Source organism: Ursus americanus, chromosome 10, assembly GCF_024610735.1.
Source record: "Ursus americanus isolate L20-20 chromosome 10, mUrsAme1.1.p, whole genome shotgun sequence".
Lineage (NCBI taxonomy): Eukaryota > Metazoa > Chordata > Mammalia > Carnivora > Ursidae > Ursus > Ursus americanus.
The window spans coordinates 672,977-700,897 of record NC_142136.1 but is presented as its reverse complement, the minus strand read 5'-3'; the positions used below and the strand labels follow the sequence as shown (position 1 = coordinate 700,897).

General features: G+C 48.8%; 1 protein-coding gene across 17 annotated transcripts; it reads right to left on the bottom strand.

Annotated features, from left to right (window-relative positions):
* Positions 1-469: 469 nt before the first annotated feature.
* Positions 470-27,786, bottom strand: DCUN1D2 (defective in cullin neddylation 1 domain containing 2). Of its 17 annotated transcripts, none has more exons than XM_045772904.2 (10): positions 27,579-27,781; positions 26,970-27,034; positions 26,253-26,349; positions 21,075-21,783; positions 17,912-18,080; positions 13,250-13,380; positions 11,533-11,664; positions 5,365-5,447; positions 3,631-3,727; positions 470-2,425 (listed from the first exon to the last, which is right to left on the bottom strand). In XM_045772904.2, exons 4-10 carry the CDS (start codon positions 21,247-21,249, stop codon positions 2,346-2,348), a joined length of 867 nt encoding a protein of 288 aa, XP_045628860.1. In that variant the 5' UTR covers positions 21,250-21,783; positions 26,253-26,349; positions 26,970-27,034; positions 27,579-27,781; the 3' UTR covers positions 470-2,345. The 17 variants fall into 17 exon arrangements, 13 of the variants coding, with proteins under 13 accessions (XP_045628860.1, XP_087721054.1, XP_045628855.1 ...); XM_087864928.1 differs by having other exon boundaries at positions 21,075-21,492; XM_045772899.2 differs by lacking the exon at positions 26,253-26,349.
* Positions 27,787-27,921: the final 135 nt, after the last annotated feature.

The following is a 27,921-nucleotide window of genomic DNA, read 5'->3' as shown; positions in this document are numbered from 1 at the left end:
GCATTCCCGAGCCCGGCCATGTGCCTGGGGCCGTGGGCGCCCCTCCCCCCATGCAGCCTGCTGTCTGAGGGCTGGAGTGCTGCACTCAGACGTGCATGCGTCCCCGACATGGGAAGATGGGGTCCCACCTGTTCCAGAAATTCCTGGCAGGCGCTCCGTGTCTTAACTAAGCCTCTTGAATTTGGGTGGTTTGTGTATTTTTTATATAGTTTGCAATCCAGTATGTTCTGGTACAGGATACCCATCAGCTCAAGGACAGTCTCTCCTTTTCACATGGAAACAACCACAGTTAGTGGGCACACTCCGTGGTGATGGCAAGGAGAGCACCTGGCCAGGCTGTTCTCTCGAGCATCTAAGCAGGAGTGCGGGCCGCACACGGGTGGGGCGTCCCCAGACGGGCTGTGCTCCTGTGGGTCCCGTGGCGCCCAGCATCTTAGCAACCGAGAGCAGAACTGGAAGGACACCATCATCACAGCAGAGAAAATAATTTATTTTAATGTTTCCGAAGCTCTTACACTTTCATAGCATGCATGCCTTACACATACATAAGAGAAGAAAGAGAAACCCGGTTTTTTGAAGAGCCTGTGTCCAAGCACAGGGCTCTGTTTTCTCTGATAAACAGCCACACAGAACCTCCCCCACACCTCTGACTCTTGAGAACGAACAGACCTCCCGATTTGTGCGAGATTACCCAAGCGCTACAACTCGTCTGAGCACAACACTTTACGTGGCAGGAGCCTCGAAGGGTGCTGTAAAATCGCGGAGGTTTTTATTCTGCAAATACGCGCTCTCTTAGAGCCCCAGGCTCACAGGCAGAGGCAGCCTTGCTCCTCCCTGGGGAGCCGTGGAAGCGCAGGCCTGGGAGAAGCCTCGGGACTCGGTCGTGCACCTCGCTGGGGCCGCCCCGGCCCCGACGGTGGTGTCCAGCCTCAGGCCCCCTTTCCTCCCCCCACAGCCTGCTGTCTCTTTGAATGACTCCTTTTCGAAAGTATACATAGTTCACGCACCGCAAGTATGCAAAACCCCCCACTGGGCACAGATGCTTCCGGAAACTCGGAACCACATTTGTGAAGGTCAACTCAAGCACACATTTTACGCACACCGTCCATTTACAGGGAATCCAAAGTGAACTTCCTCTCCCCGTGAAGTGACCCCAACTCATCTGTCTCGTAAACTGGGTTGAGGGCAGGAAGCAGGCACACTTGTGACATGAAGATATTTCCACGTATGAGGTAGGTCCACACAGTGATTTGTGGAACGCGCAGCTTTTTCCAAACAGAAAGCAGGCGGCATCATGGGCCTTCCGCGTTCGGATGGCAGGTTCTGGGCCTTGCTGGACGGTCTTCTCTGGCCAGCAAACACCAGAAGAACGTAGACAACAACGTGATGAGCACGGGCTTCGGATGGAAACGAGGTGGAGGTTTCCCCCTGGGTGTTTTCGGAGAACGAAACGTATGCAACCACACACACGGCCAGAGGGCAGGTGACCGGCCTCGCAGACCGCTGGAAGGGACCAACTCACAGGACTTTCAAATCCATAATCCATTGCTTGTAAAAGAAATACTTTTCATGGAAAAATGTCTTCTTAAATGTAATAAAATACATCTTTTAAAAAAACAATCTTTACAAAATTTTTTAGGAAGCTCACTCAAATGACGTTGGAAGGAAAAGACCCGCGACTTGTCAAGAGTTTACAATAACGTCCCCGGAGCCCCCGCCCGCATGTGCCATCACTGCGCAAACCGTCACACCAAGAACCGCCGAAAGACTTTCACATGAACACCTACAGGGAATTAAAATAAAAATAGACCCAATAAATCTAGGTATTTGATAATTCAGAAAATAGAAATCTTGAATTCCTGGCACCAAGTTTATAAGATGTTCAAATCCATGTCAGATGTTCTTTAGGCCACACGGATACCGGCTTTGACCTGCAGAAAACCGCGCATCCTGCCGAGGACACAAACACCGCTTTTTAAGTGGAATTACAAGGCAGCCCGGCAGAGCTGTGGTCACTGCTGGCGTTCCCCTGACATCATGAGTGAAACAGCATATGCTCTGCCACTCGGCCAACAGGCTCTGAGTTACTTTTTCACAAGTATAATAAAAATCATGCAGAAATCCCCTAAAGCAACAGCCACGGGGCCACCCCCAGGCATCCCAAAGCCGCGTCTTCTGAGGAGCTCCTTCCGGCGTCCAACTCAGCCCTTTCTGTAGCAGGGGAAGTCATTCCAGCGCCCCGGCTGGCCAAGGGTGACTGCACAGCCAGCGACACGGGCACAGTGACCGACCGACCTTGCAGGAGGTGCTTCCTCTCGGCATCGTAATGCGTCTTCATTTTCTGCCTAGAAAGGGCTGCGCTTAGCGCCCGTGACGACTGGCCGCGCGTACTCGACGAAATCGTCTATGAGAACAGGCCATGCGCCTACAGGAAAGCAAACACAGATTTTTAAAAAAAAATCAACAGTTTAGAGTAATACTTTTATATTCAGAGCATTCTTCTCATAGTCAGTGTCTGTATTTCAAGAACTCAAGTGAATTTAAACTTCCCAGCCTGTTTCTCTGGAGGAATTGGCCAATGAAACCCATTCCTCCTGCTCTGGCCAGACCCAGGTGCAAATATGGGTGCGCTTGTGTGGACACTGCCTCTAACGACAGGGCAGGCGGGGCTGGCTGGCCACAAGGCCCCGGCCCCCGTCCCAGGCCGTCAGGAACAGGCACAGGGCCCTCTGCTTTCCCTGCAGAACACGGCCTCCTGGCTGCCCAGGTGCCTTTTTCTCCCTGGGCCATTTCCCCCTCCAGCCCAGGCCACCCCCACACTCTCAAGTGGCCCGGACCACCCAAGATCCTGGGACACCCCCCCCCCGCCGGCCTGACACACGCTCGCTGTAAGCTGTTGGCTGCTTCTCTGCAGACGAGCTGTGTCTCGCTACCATAGCTAAGCTTCTGGGAACTGGGCTTCCGTCTACGGTCCACTGTCCACGTTCACTCACACATGTTTAGTAAATGCCTGCTCTGTGCCCAGTGCGGAGGACACACACAGACACACACGCCAGGGCGGTGAGCCTTCACCGTCCAGAGCAAAGCACAGGGAGGTGAGACGGTGCCCAGAGGGTAGCGCTGAGGAAGCACACGGTGGGCGGGTGAGCCTGTGCTCCTTCCCTGAAGTGGCACAGCGCCCAGGGCGGTAGGCACGCAGATGCTCCCCGACTGGCTGTCCGGAGATGTTGGGGGGAGGGCCCACGAGATACGTAATCATGTTTACGTCAGGCACCGGCCGGCATCTTCAGACAGACAGGGCCTCGCACAGGATTGTGTACCTGGGGCGGCAGCTTCCAACACCCCCACGGCTCTGCCGCAGGCCCCTGGGCACGGCCACCCCGGAAATGCTCTAGTTTAGGGGACAGTGTCCTCTGGATGGAGACTACATCTGAAGCCCTATTTTTCTTTCGTGAGGTTGACAGACACTGAAGTGGGTCCTATTATTACCGCCGTCACCCCCACTGCACTGAGGGGTGGGGCCGGAGTCGGAGGAGCTGGTCGGCACCGTCCTGCGCCCCGGGGGCAGGGAGAGGCAGCCCGCGCGTCAGCGTTTCTGGCCAGCATCTGCAGCACTAGGACTTCCCGTACCTTCTTCGTCATAGTTAGACATATCATCTGCAATCATATTTCCAAAATCTAGCAGAAGGTTCCAGGTGTCCCTTGGGATTGATCTTTTGTGCTGCTCCTAATACATAAGAGAAAAAACCCACGAGACTTGAGGAGCAGACGTGACCCTCGGGTGTCCCACCGTCTAGCTGGCTCGGTGCGCAGTCACGCAGAGTAAGCACCACCCTCACACTGCGGACACTAGTGACAGAAAGAGGCTTCCGGAGAAATCTTAGGAGCCACATAATGCCAACGTGCAAATATGGAGAAGCAGACTTATTAAAAAACAGAGTAAACATTTAAAATACAAAGTGTATAATCTGTTCCAGTCAAATACGAGGGCATCCCTTTAAATCTCTACCTAACTCCCACTGATTCAGACACAATGCAGGAGGACAGGCAAACTGCACTTGGATACGATGTACTTCTCTCTCTACTAGGATGGGGTGACGGTCTAAAAGCACGTGATCAACATCTGAGATCTAGCAAACATGCGGAGAACACCGCACATCTGTGCTGGGATGCACCACCCGCGGAAGCTTCCACCTCGCAGTCCTGGCGGGCACTGTCCTCCCTGGCCTCCCCTCCTAGCACAGCGCTCCCCTCCTGAAGGGACCACGCACCACGCTCACCCCCTCTCTGGGCATTTATCTAAAGCTCCCCCAGAACGTGTAGCCGCTTTCTCCCGCTCCACATCAGGCCTGGACTCAGGGGAGTTCACTGTGCTCTGGGAGCATTCTGCTGAGCGGTTAGCCGCTCTCCTGTCTGGGGCTCTGTGTGCGTCCCCAAGGTGCGGCTGTGATGATGCCGCCCCATCTCTGGGAACGTCTGCAACCGAGGTCGCCGGCCACAAACTAGTAAGTGGGGGAGCAGAGTAAAAGTGATGGGCGGCTTTGAAGCCGTGTCTCGGCTTTCCCACGCTGCTGCAAGGAGGCCCCTAACCACATGGAGCCCCAGGGGACGGACGGACCTCGGCCAGGCCAGGGTCTGTGCCGTGATCAGGCCTGCCCCCTCACATGTTCCCGGAGGAACCGACACAGTAGGTCTGGGCACACCGACATCATGTGACTCTCTATTCTGCAGCGAGACCCCGTGCTCCACACGCATCACACCGTGACACCTGCTTCCCTCCCTCCCGACGAGGAGGAGCCCCCCTATGAAGAAGGCCCAACGCCACTCAGAGGCCCGCCTCCAGCACAGACAGACCCTCTCCCAAGGGGCCAGATAGCCCTCCCTTTTCCTTCTGAACATCGTAAACACGTTTAAAATGTATCAGACTATGAGCGCGCTGGACTCTGGGTTACAGTCCATAGCCTGAAGCGAGCGCGCTGGACTCTGGGTTACAGTCCATGGCCTGAAGCCAGTATCAACGTCCAGGACATGTGTGACTGGTGCTTTCTTCAGGAATTCCAAGTTTCTCAGAGGAAGCGCAGAATTAGTTAGAGTTCCCCAGAGAAGGTGGTGGAGGGATGACGGCCCAGGTCTGCAGGGCATCTGAAACCCTAGCCTGCGGGTTCTGTGTGTGGCTCCCTGAGCTGCTTCGGACATCGGCCTTGGCACAGCCCTGCCTAAAGCTCCGTGGCCGTGGCGCTCTGCATGGCTGAGTGGCCATGTGGGCACCGTACAGAACACCTTGGCCACATAACACAGACAGCCACGTAAACTGCTGGCCCCCTCCCACTGGGCACACAGAGCAAGAAGCAGGAGGACACTTACCAATAAAAACGTGTTCCAAAGATCTAAAAATTTAAACCTTCCAGATAATACTAAATTCCAGTATGCAACAGCCATTTCTAAATCTGGCAAAAAGAGAGAAAGAGCAGTTAATAAATCCCAATTTCTTTTTCCACTGCACAAAACGTGATCACTTCTTAGCACACTGATTCTCACCTCAATCAATAAAACTCAGCACTCTAAGCCAAGGTCAGAGGAGGCCTACCCCCCACATAGGTGTTCCTGAAATTGTGTGTAGTCTAAGCTTATAACTCTGGGGATCTATGCATTTGTGAGTCAGCCGTGTAAATGACTGTTCCGCACGGACATCAGTGTTGGGGACTCTCATTTTCGTCTATGTCGGGCTACCTTCAAACCTGGCCAAGCCAACCTGGATGCAACCCGTGCACACCATTTATTATCGGTGCTTTGCCACCGTGGGAGCGGAAAGAGTCAGACGCAAACGTAAGCCGCACGCGCGCTACAAGGGCTCCACGTTTTCTCAAGACCACAGCTAGGGAGAGAACTTCCACTGACGGGAGAACACTTAGAATCTAAACTGGTTATCAGTGAGAGTCAACATCCCCCGTCCTCCCCGACACAGACCCACGCCGCAGGGCTCGGGGGGAAGATGAGGTCTTACGGGATAGGGTCGCTGAGTTTTAGGACTGCATGAGAATACTGTCCTAAGCCGTAATTTTTGGAATGCTGACTCATTCTCTGCTTACTGTAAGTTTCATACCTGTCTCTTTCTGTGTGCTCGAGATGGCAAGTGTACTAAGAGGCTGAGCTGAGCTAAAACCAACAACCTGTAATCACGTGCTTTAGCCACAAGTGCTCAGCACTTCTAGACCATAAGAGAACAGTCATAATAAAACAATTTCCTAATTACATGTTTGCATACATACGTCAGGATGGGCTAATGTGAAAAACAGACAAATAAATACTTAAGGTAACAGATTCTTTTAAGTGCAAAATATCCAAGTAATCACTTTTCAGAAAATTTTCGTCAAATCCCTGGTCGGCCCCACGTGGGCGGATGGCGGAAGCAGCCGTAGGGGCGCCTGGGGGCTCCGTCGGCACGGCACGCAGACTCTCGATGTCAGGGTTGTGAGTCTGCGCCCCATGTGGGGTGCAGTTTACTTACAATTGAAATAAAAAAGTAGAGCCGTAACCTGAGATTTCCAGGAAAACTGCATACGCAAAGGGAAGTACAAGTGGCACCAGCTTTAAGTAAAATGCCTGTACTCCCCCTGTTTAAAGTCCATCACAGACTTTCTCAGCCTTAAATACGCTGGAGGCTTCATGAGAAAGAGACGGTCAGGAAGTCTGCAGGACCGACCGGACGGGACGGGTGGGACGGCTCGCTAAGCCTTGCCCGCCGCCCGAGGTCTAACGCGGAGACGAGCCTCTTGTCTCGCTAGGGCTACATCCCTGTGACTTCGAAAGAACGTGAACTGAGATCTACACTCAACTCAGCTTCAAGGTGACAACACCACACCGAGAAGTGGGGGTGAACCTGGGAGGAAAGAGGAATCGAGCCGTATGGCAGACATCTCATCTAGGTATTTTGGGGTTAGTCTGGTCCTAGAAACATTTCTTCAAAGTTCTTGATTCGCATGTTTGTGACTAAAAGTAAATGTACACATTTTCCATATTTAGTATTATCTATGTAAAAACGTTTTTACATGAGGGGCTCAGTCGGTAAAGCGTCTGCCTTTGGCTCAGGTCTTGATCTCAGGATCCCCGTGTCGGGCTCCCTGCTCAGCGGGGAACCTGCTTCTCCCTCTGCCGCTCCCCCTGCTTGTGCTCTCTCACCCTCTGTCAAATGAATAAATAAAATCTTTAAAAAAAATTCTATATTTAATCCTTCAGGAGACAGACCACATAATATGCTTTGGAAATTGTAAAATCAATTGTTCTGCTTTGGGTATGTAGTCATAAAATTATTCATCTGGCTTTATTTTTTTTTTTTAAGCCTTCAAAAAACTTCTAAATGGAGGGTCATGTATTTGAATAATCTGATTTCCTGAAGAGGCTGTTGCTTCCTGGCAGTTCCCTGCCCTCTCCCCAAGCTGCTAAGACTCTGCAGGTGTCCGTCCCTATAGGTGTCGGTGTCCTGCAGGTGTCTGCAGACAGGCCTGAGACTCAGGAAAGGGGCCACAGGTGAGAGTGGAGATCTCCCGTCTCTGCCGCCTGATGCAGAGGCTGAGCTCTCTAAACCAGAGCTTGTGTCGCAAACATCTTCCAAAAACACTCCTTCCCCTCACACTGAGTCTCCTTGAAATATTCATGGAGAAAGAAAATAGATTTACAGACTGTAAGTCAGGTACTTAATTCAGACTCTTAATTGACAACCTCCTGAAAATGGCTTGGAATTACACCTGAACTTGAGGGGGCGACTTCGGGCTGAAGCTGAAGATGGAGCGTCATCTCGAGAAAAGCCCGGTGATGCTGTCTTGACAACGCTCACGGCAGTCACTGGCTAGTCACAGGCATTAATTTGCCTCAGCCTCTTAGAAAGGAACAGATCGGAACAGGGAAGATGATGCAGCAGAAGCTGTAGTTCCACAAGTGAGAAAGCAGCTCAGGAAAGAATAGTCCTGGGCACACCTATTAGGGTTATCATAGAAAAGGGGGAAACCCCACATCAAAACCCCCAGAAGTAACAGGTGTCGGCAAAGATGTGGAGCCAGTGCACCTGTGGTCTGCTGGCGACAAGGTCAGGTGGGGCAGCCACCACGGAGACCAGTACGGTGGCTCCTCGGGAAATTCAATGCAGACTTACTACACAACCCCGCAATTCCACATTGGGAATAAGCCCAAGGAACGGAGAAGCAGGGGCTCGGGCAGACGTGGGAAGAGCCGTGTTCACAGCAGCATTTCTCACAAGACCTAAGAGCTGGAAGCGACCCGAGTGTCCACTGTGGATGAATGTGTGAGCAAAATGTGGCATGTGTGCCGTGCACATGGGAGTATCACCCAGGCTTCAAAAGGAAGGATACTGACACGACACAACCAGGAAGAGCCTTGGGGACACTGTGATCGAAGGAACAAACGAGTCGCAGAAGGACACGTGCTGCGAGCTACCTGTGGGAGCCAACTTTGCACAGACAGGCTGGCACCAGCGGCTGGGGGGCTGTCACTGTTTGGTAGGGAGAGTGCAGTTCTCAGGCTAGGAAAGTTCCAGAGACGGGTGGGGGCAGTGGTTGGACAACAGTGGGGGTGCCACTGAGCTGCCCACTTAAAACAGTTAAAATGGCAAAGAAGAAAGGAAGGAGAGGAGAGGAAAAACAGTCCGGGGAGAAGCCCCCCCGGACCCCGATGAAGATTTAGGATGAGCAGTTGTGTGCTTCAGCCCCTCCTTTCTGTCCGCCCCCCAATTTTTTTTAAAGTGAGGGAAGGGGGAGGGGAAGAGAGAGACAGAATCTCAAGCAGGCTCCGCCCCCAGCATGGAGCCCCATTGTGGGCTCAATCCCATGACCCTGAGACCACAACCTGAGCCAAAATCAAGAGTCGGATGCCCAACTCACTGAGCCACCCAGGTGCCCCTACTTTCTGTCCCTTACACGACTGATGACAAGGAACATTCATGGGCATGTGGAAGGGTTCTAGAAAGGTAGTGGGAGAGGCAGCATAGTTTTTAAATTTCTGTGAATCTTCACATAAAAACAGAAAAAGCACCTGGACAGCATATCCCAAACCAAAGGCAACATTTACAGTGCTGTCCAGGCAGGAGAGGATGACCCATCAGCAGTCACACGACCTGCATGGGCTATGGGGGGGTCAGAGCAGCATGGGGTCCCTGGCAGATGTGACAGCAGGGGCCTCGGGGCAGCAGCAGGTGCTCCCCACAAAGCCTTGCCAGGACAAGGGGACGAAGACCCTGAACTGGGCTGCTGGTGAACCAGCAGGAGGTGGGTGCAGGGACCTGCCCCAAGCTGGCCCCCACGCACCCCAGAACCCACCCACCAGGCATCTCCCAAATAGGGCCTCACCGCACAGGCAGTGGGGAATGGGTGGCAAGGTGACCAGCAAAGGACACCAGAGATAGGAAAAGACAAGGTAGGGAGAGCGACAGAGGCAGGGCACCTTAGGAAGCAAACTTCACATTACTGCACATGACACGCACATGCGTGCACACAGGGACCTACCGGCGGGCAAGTTCACGCACACGCGTGAGCCTGATGAGGAAAGTGGCCTGAGCCAGCCTCTTAGAAGCCCAAGAAAGTAATTTCACATAAAGATGAGCGAGCAAAAAACATGACACTTTATCCTAAGAAAAAACAATTGCAAACAGATTGTCACCCAGGAAAACAAGACCTTCCGTTTCAAACAGGCGAAGAGATCGAGAAATGACAAGACACAGGGAGAAGCACACACAACGGAGAGACTTGGGAGGAGAGGACAAAGCTCAGGGACCGGGAATCGAAGAAACTGTTTCAGAAATAGCCAAATTAGAGGGGGGACCCAGCAAAGAGGCTCAACAGATGGAGGCTGGAGGGAAAGAGGGGGACAGGGAAGGCAGTCCTTCCAGGAAAGAGCGAGGAGCCACAAGGGCTGCAGAGGAAGTGAGCCGTCTGGAAATCTAAGTCCTGGCAGGTGGAGAAAGGGGAGCCAGGGGTGGGGCAAGAGCCCTTCTGGAGGAAGAAAGACCAGAAAGGATTGGGGGGACGGCACGTCGCAGGTGCAGGGGCACTGGTCCTGCAGGGCCAGCACCCAGGCATTGTCAGCAACAATCACTGACTTCGAGGAGAAAGGAAAACAATCCTGGGGGGCGCCCTGGGCAGGGCAGTCAGATTATCCTCAGAGGATGGAGTCTGCATTCGGGACCAGAAAAGAGTGGAAGGACACATATAAGACACTCAAGGAAGGAAACACTTGAGCCAAGACCTCGTGCCCAGGACGACTGCTCGAGCACGCCAGGGCCAGGGCTCCCTGCGGACATGCATGGAGGCCGGCGGCACCGGCTCCCTGTCCGGCCGCACAGCCCCAGCGGCACCTAGTCGGTGCGCGCAGCGAACACGCAGGCTGCTATTCAGAAAGCGCATGCAACCTTTAAAAACATCCCTCAGTATTTATATTGGTGGCAGAAGAAAGAAAATGCGGTTATCATACAGGAACCTTACGTTAAAAACAGTCCTGCAGTCCTGACTGTGAATGAGAAGCACTAGCGTGAAGCTGTGTTTACTGAAGAATCTAGAGATAGTGGCCGAGTCGGTGTCCACGAGCACTGCTGCTGACGGCACTCTGGTCCTGAGATGGCTTTCTTCAGCCAAAGAAACCAGGGCTCCCTGCAGAAAGGGCCAGCGTCCTATGTGGGGCAGGAAGATGAGCCACAAGCAGCCTGTCCTGGCAGACGGGGTAACAGCCACACACCCCGGGTGACATCAAGGGGATGCCGGGGCCCACGCGCAGACACTCCCCCAGGGTCCCCCGGCTCCCCCGGCCACGGGAAGGATGATTATCCCTGAGCGTCAGCTGAAACCTTCCCCTGTGATTCAGTCCTTGGGTTCACAGCGATATGACAAAAATGCACACTGATGGACACTTTCCACAGGGTGCCAGGGAAACAGTCTGTTGTCTTGATGTGGGACAGTGGCACAGAAGCGAGTGTCCACCCGCTGTCCCCAGATGACCTGTGCTGCTGGGTGTGAGGCCTCGTCCACGTCATACATGGAAGACTGACGGAGCTGGCCACGGCGGGTGGACGGATCTAGGCAGTGAGCCGCAGAAGGAGCGGCGAGCGTCCCAAACACAAGATGGCCAGAGGCGAGGTCTGATCCAGACAGCCCTCAGTGCCTGCAGTCTCCCCAGAGGCTGGAAGGCGAGTGTGTGCCCACCTGGGACACCCCCAGGCGCACACCAGCACCACCACGCAGCGGACCGGCCACCTCATGGGATGTCATGGAGCCAAAAGCATTTTACCTATTTTTCTTAGTGGTCCTAACATAATTAATAAAAGCACTACTCATCCTGTTAAATAAATCAGAGGCCGGCAGTGCGGGCCCTGGTAGCCCAGATGGCAGGGCGGGTGATTTACGAAGAGACCTGGGACCCCCTATCCTCCCATATGCCTGTCCCTCTTTCTCAGATGGCCCCTCTGAGGGCCACGTACAGCTCAGAAGCCGCCCCTACACCCCACGCTGCCTCCCCTGGCAGCCACCTAACCTTGCCACGGTGGAAACAGCAGTGAAGAAGGAGTTCCTCCAGGTGTGTCCCGTCTGCACCGCTGAGAATGGAGCGCGGAGGTGGAAAGCGCCCTCAGACAGCGAGGTCCATGGAGGGTGCGTTTGCAGCTGGCTGCGAGGCAGGCAGGAGGTGAGTGTGTCTACTATGTCAGAGCGAGAGCAAAATGCATGGGCTGATGTCATCAAGACAGCGCCATGCACAAGGCAAGATGACGCTCCAACCAAGCAACCAACCAACCATTACAGCGACCTTGACCAAAGTCACACCATCTCCTACCTAAGGGGACACTTTAGCCTTGTCATCTGGCTTAAGACTGTGTGACCGCCAGGGGACGCGTCCTCAGGGCACTCTGTGGCCGCTCTCTGAGACAGCAAGAAAGCTTCTCCTGTCCACCACACACAGGAGCCAATGACGTGGCCCACTGCTTTCCATGGTGCCTACCATGACATGACCACATGAAGCAACACGACCTGAGCAAATCACCATGGTTTTGATCCATGTTTGCTGCTTTTAAAAAATGAGGTGAAGGCATTTGTATAGAAATAGAACTGTGACTATTTCAGGAGTTTAAAAATTGTGATATATTTTTTTCATACAACATATAAGCCTAGCATGAAACAAGTAATTTGAGATTGAGGGACAGCCTACAAGATGTGGGCAAACTGGGAAGTACCTTGGGCCAGACCCTGTCTAAAGGTGGGTCCTGAGTGTCCTGAGAATGTGCAGGCCACAGGAGAACAGGAGACAAGCTTGGAGCACAGGGCAGTGCCAACCCCCCACCCCACAAAGAGCCCGCCCCTCCCCACCCCCGCCGCTCTGGGAGGGAAGAGCCTGTCCCTCCCTCGACCTGCACCTGCATTTGATATGGTGACAGGAGAAGGAAAGGAAGAATGTCAGAGACAGAAGGGACAAGAGTGTTTACTACTCACACACACCTGCAAACACCCATGGGTGAGATTAGGCCCTGAAATCCATGCATTTTCAATCCCCTTTCGGTTTCCTACCTAAATTTGGTTACTGTATAATACTGCTTTATGTATAAGAACTCTTCCTCAAAACATTCTTTCTAACATACCTGTTTAATCCCTATTTAAAGGCCATGTAAGTCCCCGCTCCAAACTTGTAAGATATTTTACTGAACTAACCGTATCTGTTACATTAAACAGAAATAAGTTGTATAGTACTTAGGAGGAAAAACAAATGAAAATAAGCAGAAGAAAACCCTCAAAGAAATCAAAACAGATTGAAAATTTAAGTTAGGAATTTTCCAAATGTACCATATGTGGTAATAAACAAGTTACATTACAGCAAAACTGTACAACTCTGAAGGAAGTACTAAAATGGGATCCAGGCGCCTCAGAATTGTTGTAAATCTCCAGACCGGGACAGGATTCAGGTCCCCTGGCTGGTCCCAACAACGCCGTCTGCCGATCACACACCTGGCTGATAACAAACGCTCTGTGGACACTAACTGTTGACCTCTCTAACCCATGAGTCAACTGGATATCAATATGACGGGACAGGGAGCATCTGCAGATTAGTTCACTACCAAGTGCGCTAGCCTGCGCGTGGTGCAACCGCAGAGAGAAGACCCTAAGGAGGAACACTGTAGCGGCAGGAATGACACCTGGCTGGTCGTACCCACTTTCAGTCTCATGAAGATGTGGCTTCTTACGAGTGTGGATTTTACACTCACCTAAACCCTTCTGCCCGGGGTTCTTAGCGAAGGTGAAGGTAAACTGATAAAAATCCTTAAACTTCGCCGTGTCCTTCAGTTCCTGCTCCAGTCTCGGCAGAAGGGCTCTCAGCTTCTCGGTGCTGTCACACCTGCAATGAGAGACAGCGCTGTGGTGGCGGGAGTCATGCCTCCCCGCCTGCCAGCAGCTCCCCGGTGCCTGCGGGCTTAGCGGCCTGACGCTCACTCGCGTCCGCTCGGGTCTGGCCAGGCGCACTGCTTGGGGGCCCCTCGCCCTGGCTAGAAGGACTCTGACGTTCCGGAAGCGATTGTGGTGATGGCTGCACAGCTCTGGGAAGACACCAAAACCACTGACTTGTAGACTTTAAGTGGACGAGCTCTACAGTATAGGAACTATAGCTTAATAAAAAAGAAGAAAAGGAAAAAACAAAAACCAAAATTGCTTGCCTTCCTCTGTGAGTTGGAATACAGACACACGCACATGCCAGGGCCCTGGGATGACAGATGACCAAGGCGGAAAGACCCCATCTCCTCAGCCACCTCGTGGAGCCGAGCCACTCTGCCAGCCCGCGAGCTCCTGATCTTGTGGTCACTTCCTTACGGCAGGCTAGAGTTAAAAAATCCAAGTATGATAAAACACAACTCCATTGCTTTAAAATTGGGTTTTCTGGGTGGGGGAAGGGGGTACATAGGTGAGGGGTTGAGGGCACTTATCAGGATGAGCACCGAGTCATGTACAGAACTGCTGAATCACTACATGGTTCACCTGCAACTCATGTAACAATATGTTAATTATACTGGAATTTAAAAAATAAATTAAAATAAATAAATAATAAAATTGGATTTTCCTCCAAAAAGTCAACAACCTTTAAGACTATTAAAAAGCCTTGGGGCGCCTGGGTGGCTCAGTCAGTAAAGTGTCTGCCTTCGGCTCAGGTCATGGTCTCAGGGTCCTGGGATGGAGTCCCACATCGGGCTCCCTGCTCAGCGGGAAACCTGCTTCTCCTCCTCCCTCTGCTGCTGCCCCTCCCCTGGTCATGCTCTCCCTCTCCCATGCTCTCTCTCAAATAAATAAAATCTTTAAAAAAATAAAAAAAGAACATTAAAAAGACTTTATTTTTTTTTAAAGATTTTATTTATTTGACAGAGAGAGAGACAGCCAGCGAGAGAGGGAACACAAGCAGGGGGAGTGGGAGAGGAAGAAGCAGGCTCCTAGCAGAAGAGCCTGATGTGGGACTCGATCCCATAATACCGGGATCACGCCCTGAGCCGAAGGCAGACGCCTAACCGCTGTGCCACCCAGGCGCCCCAAGAACTGCTAACTATTCTGACTGCATTTTCATATGCATTTTAAATCCATCTGTCAGATCGCACATATGAAACTACTATGTATGGGGGTTTTGACTGATATCACACCAAGTTCATAGACAAATTTAGGGATAAAATACTGACTGTTCCAATCTATGAATGAGGTTTATGTCTCTATTTATTCAGGTTTCCTGCCTCTCAATGAGTTATTTACTCTATGGAGTTGGACACATCTTTAATTAGATTTATCCTAGGTGTTTTGTACTTTTGATGCTACTGAAAATGACAAATGTTTAAAATTCACTTTGCTTTGTTGTATTGTTGCATTCAGTATTCTAAAATAAGACTGATTTTTGTGTGCTGATCTTGGGTCCTCACTTATTGATTTGAATATTTTACCTGAGATCAGACCAGCTAATACCTCCTGTTCAAAGCTAAATAAACGTAGGCATTCATGTTCCGGTTAAGTACACATCCTGTAGGATTTGGCAGGAAGGCGGTGTGTGTTTGTGTGTGAGGGGGGGTGGGTGTGTCAGATTAAGGGCTGTCCCTCGTATTCCTGATTTGTGCTAAATTCTCTCTTTTTCAAAAAATGATGACTGGAATTGAATTTTATTAAACCCGTTTTATGCATTGAGATAATCCCCCCTTTTCTGTTAATAAATGACATTGATCGACTGACTTTGTAATGCTAAATCTCACAATCCTGGGCTATAATAAACTTTGTCAGGATAAATTAACCTGGTTTTTTGGTTGATTTGTTTTGGGGGCTGGATTTAGTTTGCTTATAATTTGTCTAAGATTTTTACATCTTATGCATCTTTTGAACCTTAGGACTGAGAGTAGCCAATAATTTTCCTTCTCAAAATATCCTCTTCTGCTTGCTTCAGCAGCACACACACCAAAATATCCTTTCCAGGTTTGGTTATCCAGGTTGTGTTGGCCTCAAAACAAATTAGAAACTGTTTCTTCCTGTATGATTTTCTAAGCGGTTGTGTAAAGTTGTGTAAAGTATTCTCTTCGTTAAATGTTTTGTAGGAGGTGCTGGTGCACCAATCCTGGCCAACTGTTTTCTTTTTGAAAAGATTTTAAATTATGGATTCAAATGTGAGAGTTGCAGAACTATTTATGTGTCCATTTCAGTGAATCGTATTTTTAAGAGAATTCCTCTCTTGCATCCAGGTTTTCACATTTACTAGCACAGAGTCGTTGGTGATATGTTCTTATTTTTAACAGCTATAGGGACTACAGTGATGTCTCCCGTTTCATTCCATATTGTTATCTGTTACTTATTACTTTTATCAATCTTCTCAAACAAGCTTCTGGCTTTATGGATTCTTCCTATTGACTTCATTTCTATTTCCTTAAATAACTGCCTGTTTAAAAAAATTAATCCCTTCCCTCTACACTCTTTAATTTCCTGCTCTTTTTCTACTTCTTGAGATGGATTCCTTGCTCACTGATTTTTAACTCTTCCTTCTAAAATATGCATTTAAGAAGTTGAATCCTGCAAGTTTTCATGTGTAGTGTTTTCTTCATCATTCAAAATATTCTCTAATTCCCACTGTAACTTCTTCTTACTCCCAAGGTTTATTCGGGAGTATACAATATGCACACATATTTCAACCTATCAAGTTATCTTTTTGTTATGTTTCTCCCCTAATTGTATTCTGGTCAGAAAGTATACTCTGTATCATTTCAATCCTTTGAAATCTGTCGCATATCTCATTTTATGGCCCAGTTGATGGCTGATATTTATAAATGGTCTGTTCTTCTCCTGAAAAGCATACGTATGCTTCATCATCGCTGCTCTAAGTGCACCCATTAGGCCATTTGTTGTGTTGTCCAAATCTATTTCCTTACTGATTTTTCACCTACGCATTCTCTCAGTTGGTAAGATGTGTGTGAGAATTCCCCACTTGGATTGTACATTTGTATCTTTCTCTTTGTAGTGTTTATTTTTCCTTTAAGTAATCCACTGCCTTCCATGTGAAATAAGCCTCCCTCATTATGAAATGTCCTTCACTATCTCTAGAATTACTTTTTGCCTTAAAGCTTATTTTAATATTGACATAGCGACACCACATTTTTTTGGTTCAATGTTTGCAAATTATATCAACTTTGATCCTTCACACTGTTTTGTGCCCTTACGTTTTAATTGTATCTTAAATTACATTCTGTATACTTCATATAAGGAGGCATAAATTTATCTATCACATTTTGGAAAGATTCACACTCAAAATCTTTAAAATACGTTTTTTAACTTATAGCACTTAGGATAGCAGACAGGAATTTTTAAAATTTACCTGTACAACATAATTCTAGATAATGCCTAAGAAATGCCAGTGTTTCCACAAGAAGCACTCATGTCCAAAATCTCCCATTTGGGGGAGGTTTTAGCAGATGGGATAAAGTGTACTACAAGGACAAGAGGATGCTTCTTTAATAGGGGTTTTCCATTGTAAAATCCCCGTACTTCGCCTCGGTTTTCCTGCGTGCACAGAACGCGAAGCGACATGCCGTGACACCGCTGTCACGGTGATGTCTTTGGTTGGTTTTATACAACCTCCAGCAATAGGGCACGTCTTGTAGAGTTATCATCTAAACAGACAAGGCTGATAAATGTAACAGATTCATCAGTTTAGTGGAAAAAACAGATGTTCTATTTTTTCCCCTGGGATGCTGTAAGTCTGTGCCTTAAGAACATGTTTACCTTAGACTTTCAAGCTCCTTCAGCAGCTAAAAATAAGCTAGTTTAAGTTGTCAATACTGAAATATCACAACATCAGCAAATAAAGCAAGCTGGCATTTATATCACTCTATGAAATAGCTCAGTAAGCTTAGTGACTACAAGACATTGAAGTTACATGCTTTCCTTTACTTCTCTGACCTGACAAGTGAGAAACATCTTAAGTTATTAATGAAGCTTTTATCCGAACCCTGTAGGTAGAACACAGAAGTATTACAAGCAAAAAACAAAATGACACTTCACTGATGTTTAACACAGCAACACAAATAATACATTTAGGGCACAGTGTCATGAAATAAATTGAATGGCTGGAAACAAACAAAGACTCCCTGATATTTACTGTGAATTCAAAACCAGAAGGATAAAAATCAAAAAGAAAAAAATTAATTACAAAAGGGATTAATCTGAATAAAAGTATCAAATAAAACTTTAACTGGAATTTAAAAGGAAACCAAAGGCTTAATAGAGCAAAGGCACAAAAAATGTATAAGATACACACAGAAATAAATTAATTTGAAATTAATGTTTATAGGTTGTTGAAAAATAATTAATGTTGAAAGCATCTTCCTTTTTGAAAAAATTTAAACTGAGACCAGTTTACTTACCCAAGCTCTGTCATGCCATCTACAAATTCCTTTTTGCTAAATTCACATTGCGTCGCCGCCCTGAATTTCCACGCTATAACCAAAACGCTGGCACTGGCAGGATCTAGGCTTAAGTCATCACAAAACTGCTGAATCCCATCAACTCCGATTCTGTTTTCATCTTGTGGGTCTACAGGTAAAATCAAGGGGGAAAGAAATTTGGTATTTTGGAAAGTACCACTCAAATGGGTGCTTAGAATCGTAGCAAGCATGTTTCAGACACATCAATCAATGGACCACAAATTTCTGCTGTATGTGAAACAGCAACGAATAATAATTTATCCAGCAAAAAAGCCGTTTTTTTTTTTTTTTTTAAGATTTTATTTATTTATTCGACAGAGATAGAGACAGCCAGCGAGAGAGGGAACACAAGCAGGGGGAGTAGGAGAGGAAGAGGCAGGCTCATAGTGGAGGAGCCTGATGTGGGGCTCGATCCCATAACGCCAGGATCACGCCCTGAGCTGAAGGCAGACGCTTAACCGCTGTGCCACCCAGGCGCCCCAAAAAAGCCGTATTTTAAAAATCTAGATTAGTAGAGTTTAGGGGAAGAAAAAAAGAATACGGCAACTTCTTTGAGAAGACTTCATCCTTAAGAAAAAATTTAATTTCCATGAAGTAAAATAAAAATTCAAGTTTATACAATTCTAGTTTGCCCAAAGGCAAACTGCTACAAAAAAATACTGCATTGTGAGGTGCCTGGCTGGCCCGGTTGGGGGAACATGTGACTCTAGATCTTGACTCTTGACCTCAGGGTCGTGAGTTTGAGCCCCAGGTTAGGTGTGGAGATTACTTAAAAATTTTTAAAAATCCATAATTAAAAAAATATTGCATTTGTAAAGTGTTTACAATAAGTTTTTATGACAACCCTGCCAAAACAATAGAGAAACTGATGTTTTTCTTTTTAAACTGATTTCATTTGCTATAATTTTAATGCTACTATACAACATTTAGGTTGCAAGATCATTTAGTTCATTCGTCCACATTTAATGTCTTAGAAATTCAGGCCTCCCTTACTCCCCATTTCTGGTTTAGAAATGAAATTAAGGAACTCAGCATTTCTGTATCAGAAAATCAAATAGCAGGGGCGCCTGGGTGGCACAGTCGTTAAGCGTCTGCCTTCGGCTCAGGGCGTGATCCCGGCGTTGTGGGATCGAGCCCCACATCAGGCTCCTCTGCTATGAGCCTGCTTCTTCCTCTCCCACTCCCCCTGCTTGTGTTCCCTCTCTCGCTGGCTGTCTCTATCTCTGTCGAATAAATAAATAAAATCTTTAAAAAAAAAAAAAAGAAAGAAAATCAAATAGCAAAATCTATTAGAAAAATCTCAGCAAGACCTCACCAAACTAGGTCTGGTAATTTCCAGCAGAATGCGCCTATACTGATATATCATCATGAGGTATGCGTTAATCCTGCTGGTTTAGAAAGTGCGAATAGAAGATCTGTAGCTGCTTTGCTCAGATGAAGATTAAGTGTGATACACTTTCCTTCCATCACACAAAATTTAACTTTGGTCACTTAAGTACTATATGATACCTTTTTATAGACATGTTGTTACCAAAAGAAAAGAAAAGAAAAGAAAAGAAAAGAAAAGAAAAAGTATCCCATCAATGAAACAAATGAAGCACAGCTTCCTCCCCACCTGTTGTCCAGTATGAGTGGGTGGGCGCCCCAGGGGCTTCTGCCTCTCACCCACCTTCCCAAAGTTACAGACCTTCAGGAGAAGAGCAAAACTGCCCTCGGTGCCTTCACCTCATACATTTCACATGCAATAATACCAACTATTTTAAAGTAATTGTGGAAGTACTCGTTCATTTGCATACATTAACATAATAACCAACGTTATATTTGTCAATAGTCTTTGAACAATATATTTCTTTCTAGACCCCTAGATGATTGCACAATGTGCCTACTTTAAATGACAAGAATTGCATGAATAAAACTAAATGATAAAAAGATGTTGTTTAAAGAAATAACTCTCACAAAGTATTTTTTAAAGGCGCTAGGCATACTTGAATCACTTCAGAAATCTGCATAGCACGTGACTCACAAAATTAGCTCCACAATTAACTTAGCCAAAAAAATGTAAAGCACATTAAAGCTTATTAAAAACAATGATTTTTCATTTTGAAAACCAATGTTCATTTTTCAAATACAATCTGGTCTTTCTACCGCTTAGTATGTTTCTGTGCCAAAGTTTAAAACAAAAAAAAGAATGTAATTTTCAGATCTAAATAGATTAAAATATATACTTGGTATTTTCGAAAGTAAAAAATGAAAATAATACATAAACAAGAATTTAAAGCCAAGGAATTATTCTGTTTGGGTTAATACTTGTTTAAATAGGTTTTCGTTTTTGTCTTTAAATTTTGGAAAAGAAGGCTAACCTTAGAAAGTACTAGAAAGAAAAATATAAACTCTTGAATAGTTATTGCCTCTCCAATTACAGCAGGGATTGGACATGTGATATGAAATCTGACAGCCTGCTGAGTGATTCCGATTGGTACAGACTTATCAGAGAGACCTCTTCCTGCAGCAGGACCATATTTTGATAGGGAAAGCTCCATTCCAAGGCTGATTTCAATAAAACAACAATGGTCCCCAATTTACAACACAAACGTTTCTTTGCTAAGAGCTGCCCCCCCCCCCCCCCAGCTTCCTCAACAGCCTGTCAGCTCCAGGCCCACCACGTGGCTGCACTGTGTTAGCAGAAGGATGACTTCTACCCTCAGGTCAGAGTTACCTCTTCAACTGCCCCCTCACCACGAGTCCTCCAGATCACACACAAAAGTGCCGGGGAAATCGGCGTGTGGCCGGAGCAGCACACCCCACAGCAAGGAGACGATGCCACAGCTGGCCGTGCCTGCCGCAGACCCCACCCCGGGCAGACTCACCACAGCTGCGTCTGCAGACCCCTCTCCGGTCATCCCAGCCCAGCCGCTATCGGTCACCAGTCCAGGGTCCCTTGAAACGGACTGGACGCCGCGGCGGATACCAGGAAGAGGAGGACTAGCCTTCCGGAGGTCTTGTAAACACGGCATAAGAAATTCAGGAGCTGGAATACTGCTTCTGCTCCCCGGAGATGGAAGCGAGCTGCCCACGTCTGCCCGCGGCCGCGGCCTCCCCTTACCTCTGTACCTGTTGTACAGCTGCTCCAGCTTCTTCTTGTCCACTGCGCTTCTCATGGGTTCCTTGGGGAAGGAGTCTGGGCTCGGTGAGAAGTCGTCTGCGGCCACGTCTAGTTTCCACTCATCCTGCGTTACGCAGCAGACGGCACTTCTTTGGCCACGGTGAGGAAATGCCATAAACTGGGGACCGTGTTCTTCCAAGATGACCTACGTGTTCGTGTTGGACACAGGGGCAGCAGGAAAGCCAACACCACTGGTCCAGAGCACTGTTTCAGCGTCCCGTGACTGCTGCCGGTGTTCTAACTGAGCCTAGCTGTGTCTCACTGGGTCAACTTCACTGCAGAACCCCGGGACAACACGCCTTGTTCTTCATTAGTCAAGAAGACGGCACGGTCTTCCGAAAACAGAAATGACAGCAATCTAATAACAAGTATGCAAAGTGTAGTCTTCAATTATGAGAATTCGTATTTTATACAAAATACATTTTGATCTCCACCCACTTCAATTTGCACAAAACACAACTTTATTTTTTTTCCTAAGATCCCTCTTTTACACACGTAGCCTTGTGATGCAGTGAGGCTGGGTATCTGACCCAAGGCGTGACTGTATCACCATCTGCAGGACCCTCTTCGGCTTCAGTTAATTTCAGGCTCTACTGAACAGGAGAAGGGCTTCACACAGTTCGTGAACATCCATGTGTTAAGTTTCTCCCTGTTTAAAATCAACAGAGCCACACCGATGAAAACATATACAGGTAACTAAGAATAGTGTTAAGCACCACTTACAAAAGTTCCAAAGCAGCCACAAAAAGCCTGTTATGACTAAATGTAATAACATGAATAACAGAAATATCTGTGCACATGAGACAGAAATAAAATGGAAAAATAGGGCAGAGGCTGAGGGAGGCAGTAAATAACAGAACTGCCAAGTAACTGTACTATATATAGTATGTGAGGAAACAAAACAGCGGCCCCGTCCTTCCAGATATGGGATGGTTAGGGTTGGACTTATCTAAGGTAACCTGATGAAAAGGACACAGCAATGAAAGTGACTCACTCCCTCTGTAAATCAGCAGACTCTAACCTCCAGATGCCAATGCTCTGAAACACTTCACAAAATAACATGAGGAAAACTTTCACTTGAAAGGGTTTATAGTCAATCTTGTTCAAAAAAGGATGTGACAGTCTATAAAACCACACAGAGCACACCGTAGCTTACAGAAATATGTAAATGCAATACACATGCCAATGGAGAGACTGGGGAGGGAAAAAGCAGGAAAGTCAGGGGTGAGACTCAGACACACACACCACATCCAAGAGCTGAACACAGGCTAAAAATCAGGCTCTGAGCTTCCTAGTTGCCAAATGAAAGATGAAAACAGGATTGGTCAGGAAAATCTGTTCTCATAAGATTTAAAAACCTTCCAGTGGCCCAGAGGTGGCCCAGCTCTTCCCGGCACTGAAACCCAAAGGAGTGGCCCCTGTGGTCACTCATGAAAGGGTGACTGCCTCGTGCCCTTCCTGCCCTTCCTGCCCTTCGCAATAGACCAGCCCGTCCCCCCAGTGCCGTGAACAGCAGAGCAAGCTCCCAAAGCTGCTTCTTACAGCATCCCTTACTGCATGCTGATGCCAAAACAGCTGGGTACAATTCAGCCGGAGAATAACATAATGCCGTTCAAACACACCGCTCCCCAGGTACAGTCTGGGCATAACAGGTCCTGAGACCTCTCAGGGGTTCCACCTGACAAAACTACATTCACGACAATCCCAAGCCATTATCTGCCTTTCTCAGGCTCACTGGAATGCAGTGGAGGCCATGTGACTTGTGCTTCTTGCAAGAATGTAAATATGCAATCCGCTGATTATTGTTATTTTTAAATATACAAATGTTTTTAAACTTTTCATTGTAACTTCTAAAACAGTAAATCCCGATGGCTACAACTCACATAAGCAAAAGCTCTTTGGGGCTCCAGCAATTTTTTAAAGTGCCTGGAGAGCCTGGTCCTAGCAAGTCTCAGAACTGCTGATGAAGCATAACACAGGGCACTGTCCTTTTGGCTACTTAGAACAATGACTGTTAATCACGTGGGGTCTTGGGTCCCTTCTGGAAACTGGTGAAAATCAGATCCTCTCTGCAGCAAAACGTGCTTTTGCATAAAATTTGGGGGTTTTCACAGATCACTGAAGCCTATCTCTTGGTTCCTCAACGGTGAAGGGAAGGTGAAACAGGTTCTAAGGCCCAGTAAGGTAGATGAGGGGCCACTGGTCTCTGTTGCAGCTAGTGGGTTCTGCAGTGTGTAAATGATGGATGTGCTGTGCACCAATACAACCATATTTACACACATGGGCAATGAGCCCGTGAGCTGTAGTTTCTAACCCTAATGTAGACTCTAGGGGAACATACAGAATGTATATTCTGGACGCTATTTCCTGAAACTGAGCCACTGAAAAGAAATAGACAAAGGGCTTGAGGTTGTAGTTTCTGGTAAGACTGAATTTAGCCAAATTACAACAGGTCCCATACGCTCTGACAGTAAGCTGACGAAAGGGAAAGCAGCATCTTTCATGAAGGTGATGGCTCCCCAAGGGAGGGTGGGTAAAGCCAAGGACTCCCTCAGAAACTGAAGTGGAGAGAGATGTTTGACACCCACCCAGCGCATCACTAGCCGCGCTCATAACATCTGTATTATGCAAATAGCCATCAGCGCTAGATTTTAAAATTCTGTCATGGTTGTAAAATAAAATTTGTGCACATACACAATGAAATTCAGCCATAAAAAGGAACAAAGTACTGAAAAATGCTACGATGTGGATGAAGCTTGGAAACATTATACCAAGTGAAAGAAGTCAGACATGAAAATTCCATTTATATGAAATATCCAGATAAGCAAATCCGTAGACAGCAAACAGCCCAGAGGCTGCCTGGGGCCTGGGGGGTAAAGGGGAAAGGGGAGTGACTGCTCAATGGGCATGGGGTTTTCCTTGAGGGTCATGAAACGGTTTGGAACTCACCAGAGGTGGTGGTAGTACAACACTGTGGATGTCCTCAACACCACTGAACTATGCACTTTAAAATACCTAATTTTAGGGGCGCCTGGGTGGCACAGCGGTTAATCCTCTGCCTTCGGCTCAGGGCGTGATCCCGGTGTTACGGGATCGAGTCCCACATCAGGCTCTTCTGCTATGAGCCTGCTTCTTCCTCTCCCACTCCCCCTGCTTGTGTTCCCTCTCTCGCTGGCTGTCTCTCTCTGTCAAATAAATAAATAAAATCTTTTAAAAAAAAATAATAAAATAAATAAATAAAATACCTAATTTTATGTTATGTGGATTCTACTTCAAAAAAAAAATTCAACATAGCACTCTTAGAACCTCCAAGATTAATCAACAGAGTAGCAAACTGTCAGGTAACTGAATTATTTCACCAGCATCACACAGCTGATGGATCTGTGCCAAGTAAATGTTGGCAGGCACCTGGAAGATCTGATGTCTGGTCTTGAGTACTTTTCCCGATAATCACCTCTTGAAGCTTCTCCTAATACACGACAAAATAATTATATCAACGGTGTAAAGAAAAATACTCTCTGAAAACTCTAGAAAAAGAGGTACAGGACTGTATGGACCAAGCCAGGCAAAGTGGCTTGAACTGTTACTATGTAAGTTACCAAGTGGGTAGACGTGCAGAGAGCGAAACAAGGCCATCCCTCCTCCATCTATTCCAAGTGCCTCGCGGGTCACAAGGCGCTGGCTCCTCGTGAGGAGCAGCAGCCATGGGTCTAAGCTTAGCCTGTAACAAGTCTGTGGCCAGAATGAACAGGAGAGGGATTCTGAATAAACATGCAACAGTGCGATGTTACGCCTCACAGGCTTCTCCGGGAAGTGGCCGTGACTGAAGCAATGATCGCTGGCTAAGTATAAAGACGATGTGTGCTTCATGTCCGAAAGGGACTAAGAGACTCAAGTTGCAATCTGTAGAAAAGGGAACTGGCATAAAGCTTTCTAGAAAAAAAAAGTCTCATAAACTAAAAAATTACAGGGATAGAAGCAAGATCTGGATCCATTTAGATGGGCTAAATCCATGTAAAATTAATGAAGGCCCATATTTGGCAGGACCAGGGCCTACTCTTCAAGCTCATGGCCCTCATTAAGGCTTACTGCATCAAGGAAATTAACATAAGAGCAGCTTTTTTGGGGGGGAGGGGAGATGTTCAATTGTTTTACTTTGTTAAAATATATAAAATTCTTGAAATAAAAATATGGACAATACAGTAGAAAATCAAATAAAATCTCTAAACTATAGGAAAAGTCTAAAACATTTCAACTGTGACTTTGAAAAAAATCACCTATATAATCTGGGCACCATGATTGCCCTGATACAAAATGGAAAAAAAAAGTTACTCTTTCTTTTTAAAAGATTTTTATTTATTTGACAGAGAGAGAAAACAAGAGCACAAGCAGGGGGAGCGGCAGGCAGAGGCAGAGGGTGAAGCAGGCTCCTCACCGAGCAGGGAGCCCAAGGTGGGACTCGGTCCCAGGACCCCGAGATCATGACCTGAGCTGAAGGCAGCCGCTTCACTGACTGAGCCCCCCAAGCGCCCCCTGAAAAATAGTTATTGCTGCAATGCCCTTCCACCGACACTTAATATGACAACATCTTTGGTTAGGGCAGCCAGGGCAACCATACTGATCAAATTAATGACATAAGCTTCGTCACTCCGCTTTGCTGTTTTGGTATACAGCAGCCTGGGTGGCATTAAATCCAAGTGTCCCCTTACACACTCTTGGGTCTTCAGCCTCTGCAGTGATGGCTCCGTGCTCTTCCACAAGTGATGCCCCTGCCCACGGAGCCCCTTCCCTGGAAGCCCGCCCTGCTGCGGGGGGCTCATCCTGCCTGGGCAGTGTGCCCAGAGCCTTCTGGCTGCCTGAAGACCGTGCTCCCTCTGGACTTCTAAGCCGACTCTCCCTGGCCTTGTTTCTCAGACCAGCCTCCTCCGTCTCCTTCTCCACTCCTCGCCCCCTGAAGTTCCCCCCTCAGGCCTCTACTCTTTCCCCTACACATTCCTCCTGGACCGTCTTCCTCCTCTTGGAAACCCTCCCACCAGCCCCCCGAGACGTGAGGACAAACACGAACCTTTTCTTCCTGTGCCCTAGAAGACTCTGCACACCTGACTCCTGTTCCCTCACCTGTTCCTACGGACACTTTCTCTGCCTCTCAGCGCTCCAGCCGGGCGGATTTTCTGGGTCCTGGGATCTGTCGTCTCCGCCGCCTATTTCGTTCCTTCTGCATGGAGTAGGGCACCCATTGGCCGCCCCTCCCACATCTCTCATCCCGGAGAATTCAGCCCACACCGCATGACACTCCGTGTTCCTCTGGTGGCGCCTCGCTGCCTCAGCCCTGGGCACCATCCCGCAGCCCACGGCAGACTCCTAGAACCTGTGCCTCTCGGAGCCCTTACTCCAACTGGAACACAACAGTTGTGCGTCAGTGCCTGTCTCCCCTGCGAAGACAGCGGCTCCGTGATGGCAAAGCCACATCTGTCCTGCGCGCCGTCAAACCCCCGCACCTTGTCCACTACCCTCCTTGCGCCGAGAAACCTCTGAATTTATTGAATAAGCGGTGAAACCCCTCGACTACCACGGTCTCCACTACACTTCAAAACAGGAGTCTTTTTCCAGAACCTCTTCTGAGCTGCACCTGTCTCTCTTCCTTCCTCATGACTATTGTCTTCCCACACAAACCTGCTCTTCCCTCCATACTTCCTATTTTGGTCACTAATGTCACCAGCTGCTCAGGTGCCCAAGCCAGGAGCTGGCAAGCCGGCTCCTCACAATTCGGCGAAGATCCTCCCCCTCCCCTCCGCCTTCTTATTCCTACGGAGAGTCTCGGGTTCGAGTACTCACGCCTCCTGCCTGGACTATCACAACAGCTTCCAACTGGTCTTCCCTCGGGTCCAACTCCTGTCCTCCTGACAAAATACAAGCAGGAGCACATCACACGCCGCCTTCTTGAAAACCTCCCGTGCAGCCCTCGTCTCCTGGACAAACCACCTCCCGCGCACGGACTCCAAGGCCCTGCTTGCGCCTCGCTACCCTCCCTGCCTCCCAAGTCCACCTGCCGGCCGCTCTGCATCAGCGGTAATGCTCCAAGGCGCCACCTTCCCCGCTTCATCCCTGGCGAGGGGCTTCCCTCCTCGTCCCCCCGGCTGCCCGCGTTCCCGCTCGAACCCTATTCAGAGTCGCCTCCACCGCGTCAGACCGCCCGCAGGCTCCCACCTGCGCGCCTCCCCTCAGAGCCCCTCGGGCCTGAGGCCGGCAGGCGACCCCGCCACTCCCGTGACCTTCGCGCCCCGCGCTCCCCGGGCTCCCCAGTCTCTGCCCCAGTCGCGCCCTGAGCCGCGATCCCGGCGCTCCCCGGCTCCCGGCTCCCGGCCCCCGCCCCGACCCCGGCGCTCCCTCGGCCCCCGGTACGGAGGAGGGGCCCGGCGGGACGCGACACCGCGGGCCACCTACCATTCTCCTCGACGCATCCCAGTTTCTCGCCGGCTCCGGCCGTCTGCGCAGGCGCCCCGGCCCGGCTGTCCTTGTCCTCGGCGTTGGCACCCGGGACACCCGCCCGAGAAGGGGCACAGGGGACAGCGACAGGTCCACCCGCGGCGGAACTCCAACTCCCGGCGGGCACCCGGCCGCCCGGGGGCGGACGGCACTCAGGCCCCGCCCCAGCCCCCAGCGTGCACCGCGTCGCCCGGGGGCGGACGGCACTCAGGCCCCGCCCCCAAGCTCCCAGCATGCACAGCGTCGTCCGGGGGCTTGCGGGACCCCACCTCCCGCGCTCCCTGGGGGCTCCGACGTGCAG

Excerpts from the sequence above, each read along its gene's own strand:
- DCUN1D2 (XM_045772904.2), bottom strand. The coding sequence starts at position 21,249 with ATGGCATTTCCTCACCGTGGCCAAAGAAGTGCCGTCTGCTGCGTAACG. Across the intron at positions 18,081-21,074 it reads GCTGTACAACAGGTACAGAG|ACCCACAAGATGAAAACAGA; the intron begins GTAAGGGGAGGC and ends TTTTACCTGTAG. Across the intron at positions 13,381-17,911 it reads GATGGCATGACAGAGCTTGG|GTGTGACAGCACCGAGAAGC; the intron begins GTAAGTAAACTG and ends CTCTCATTGCAG.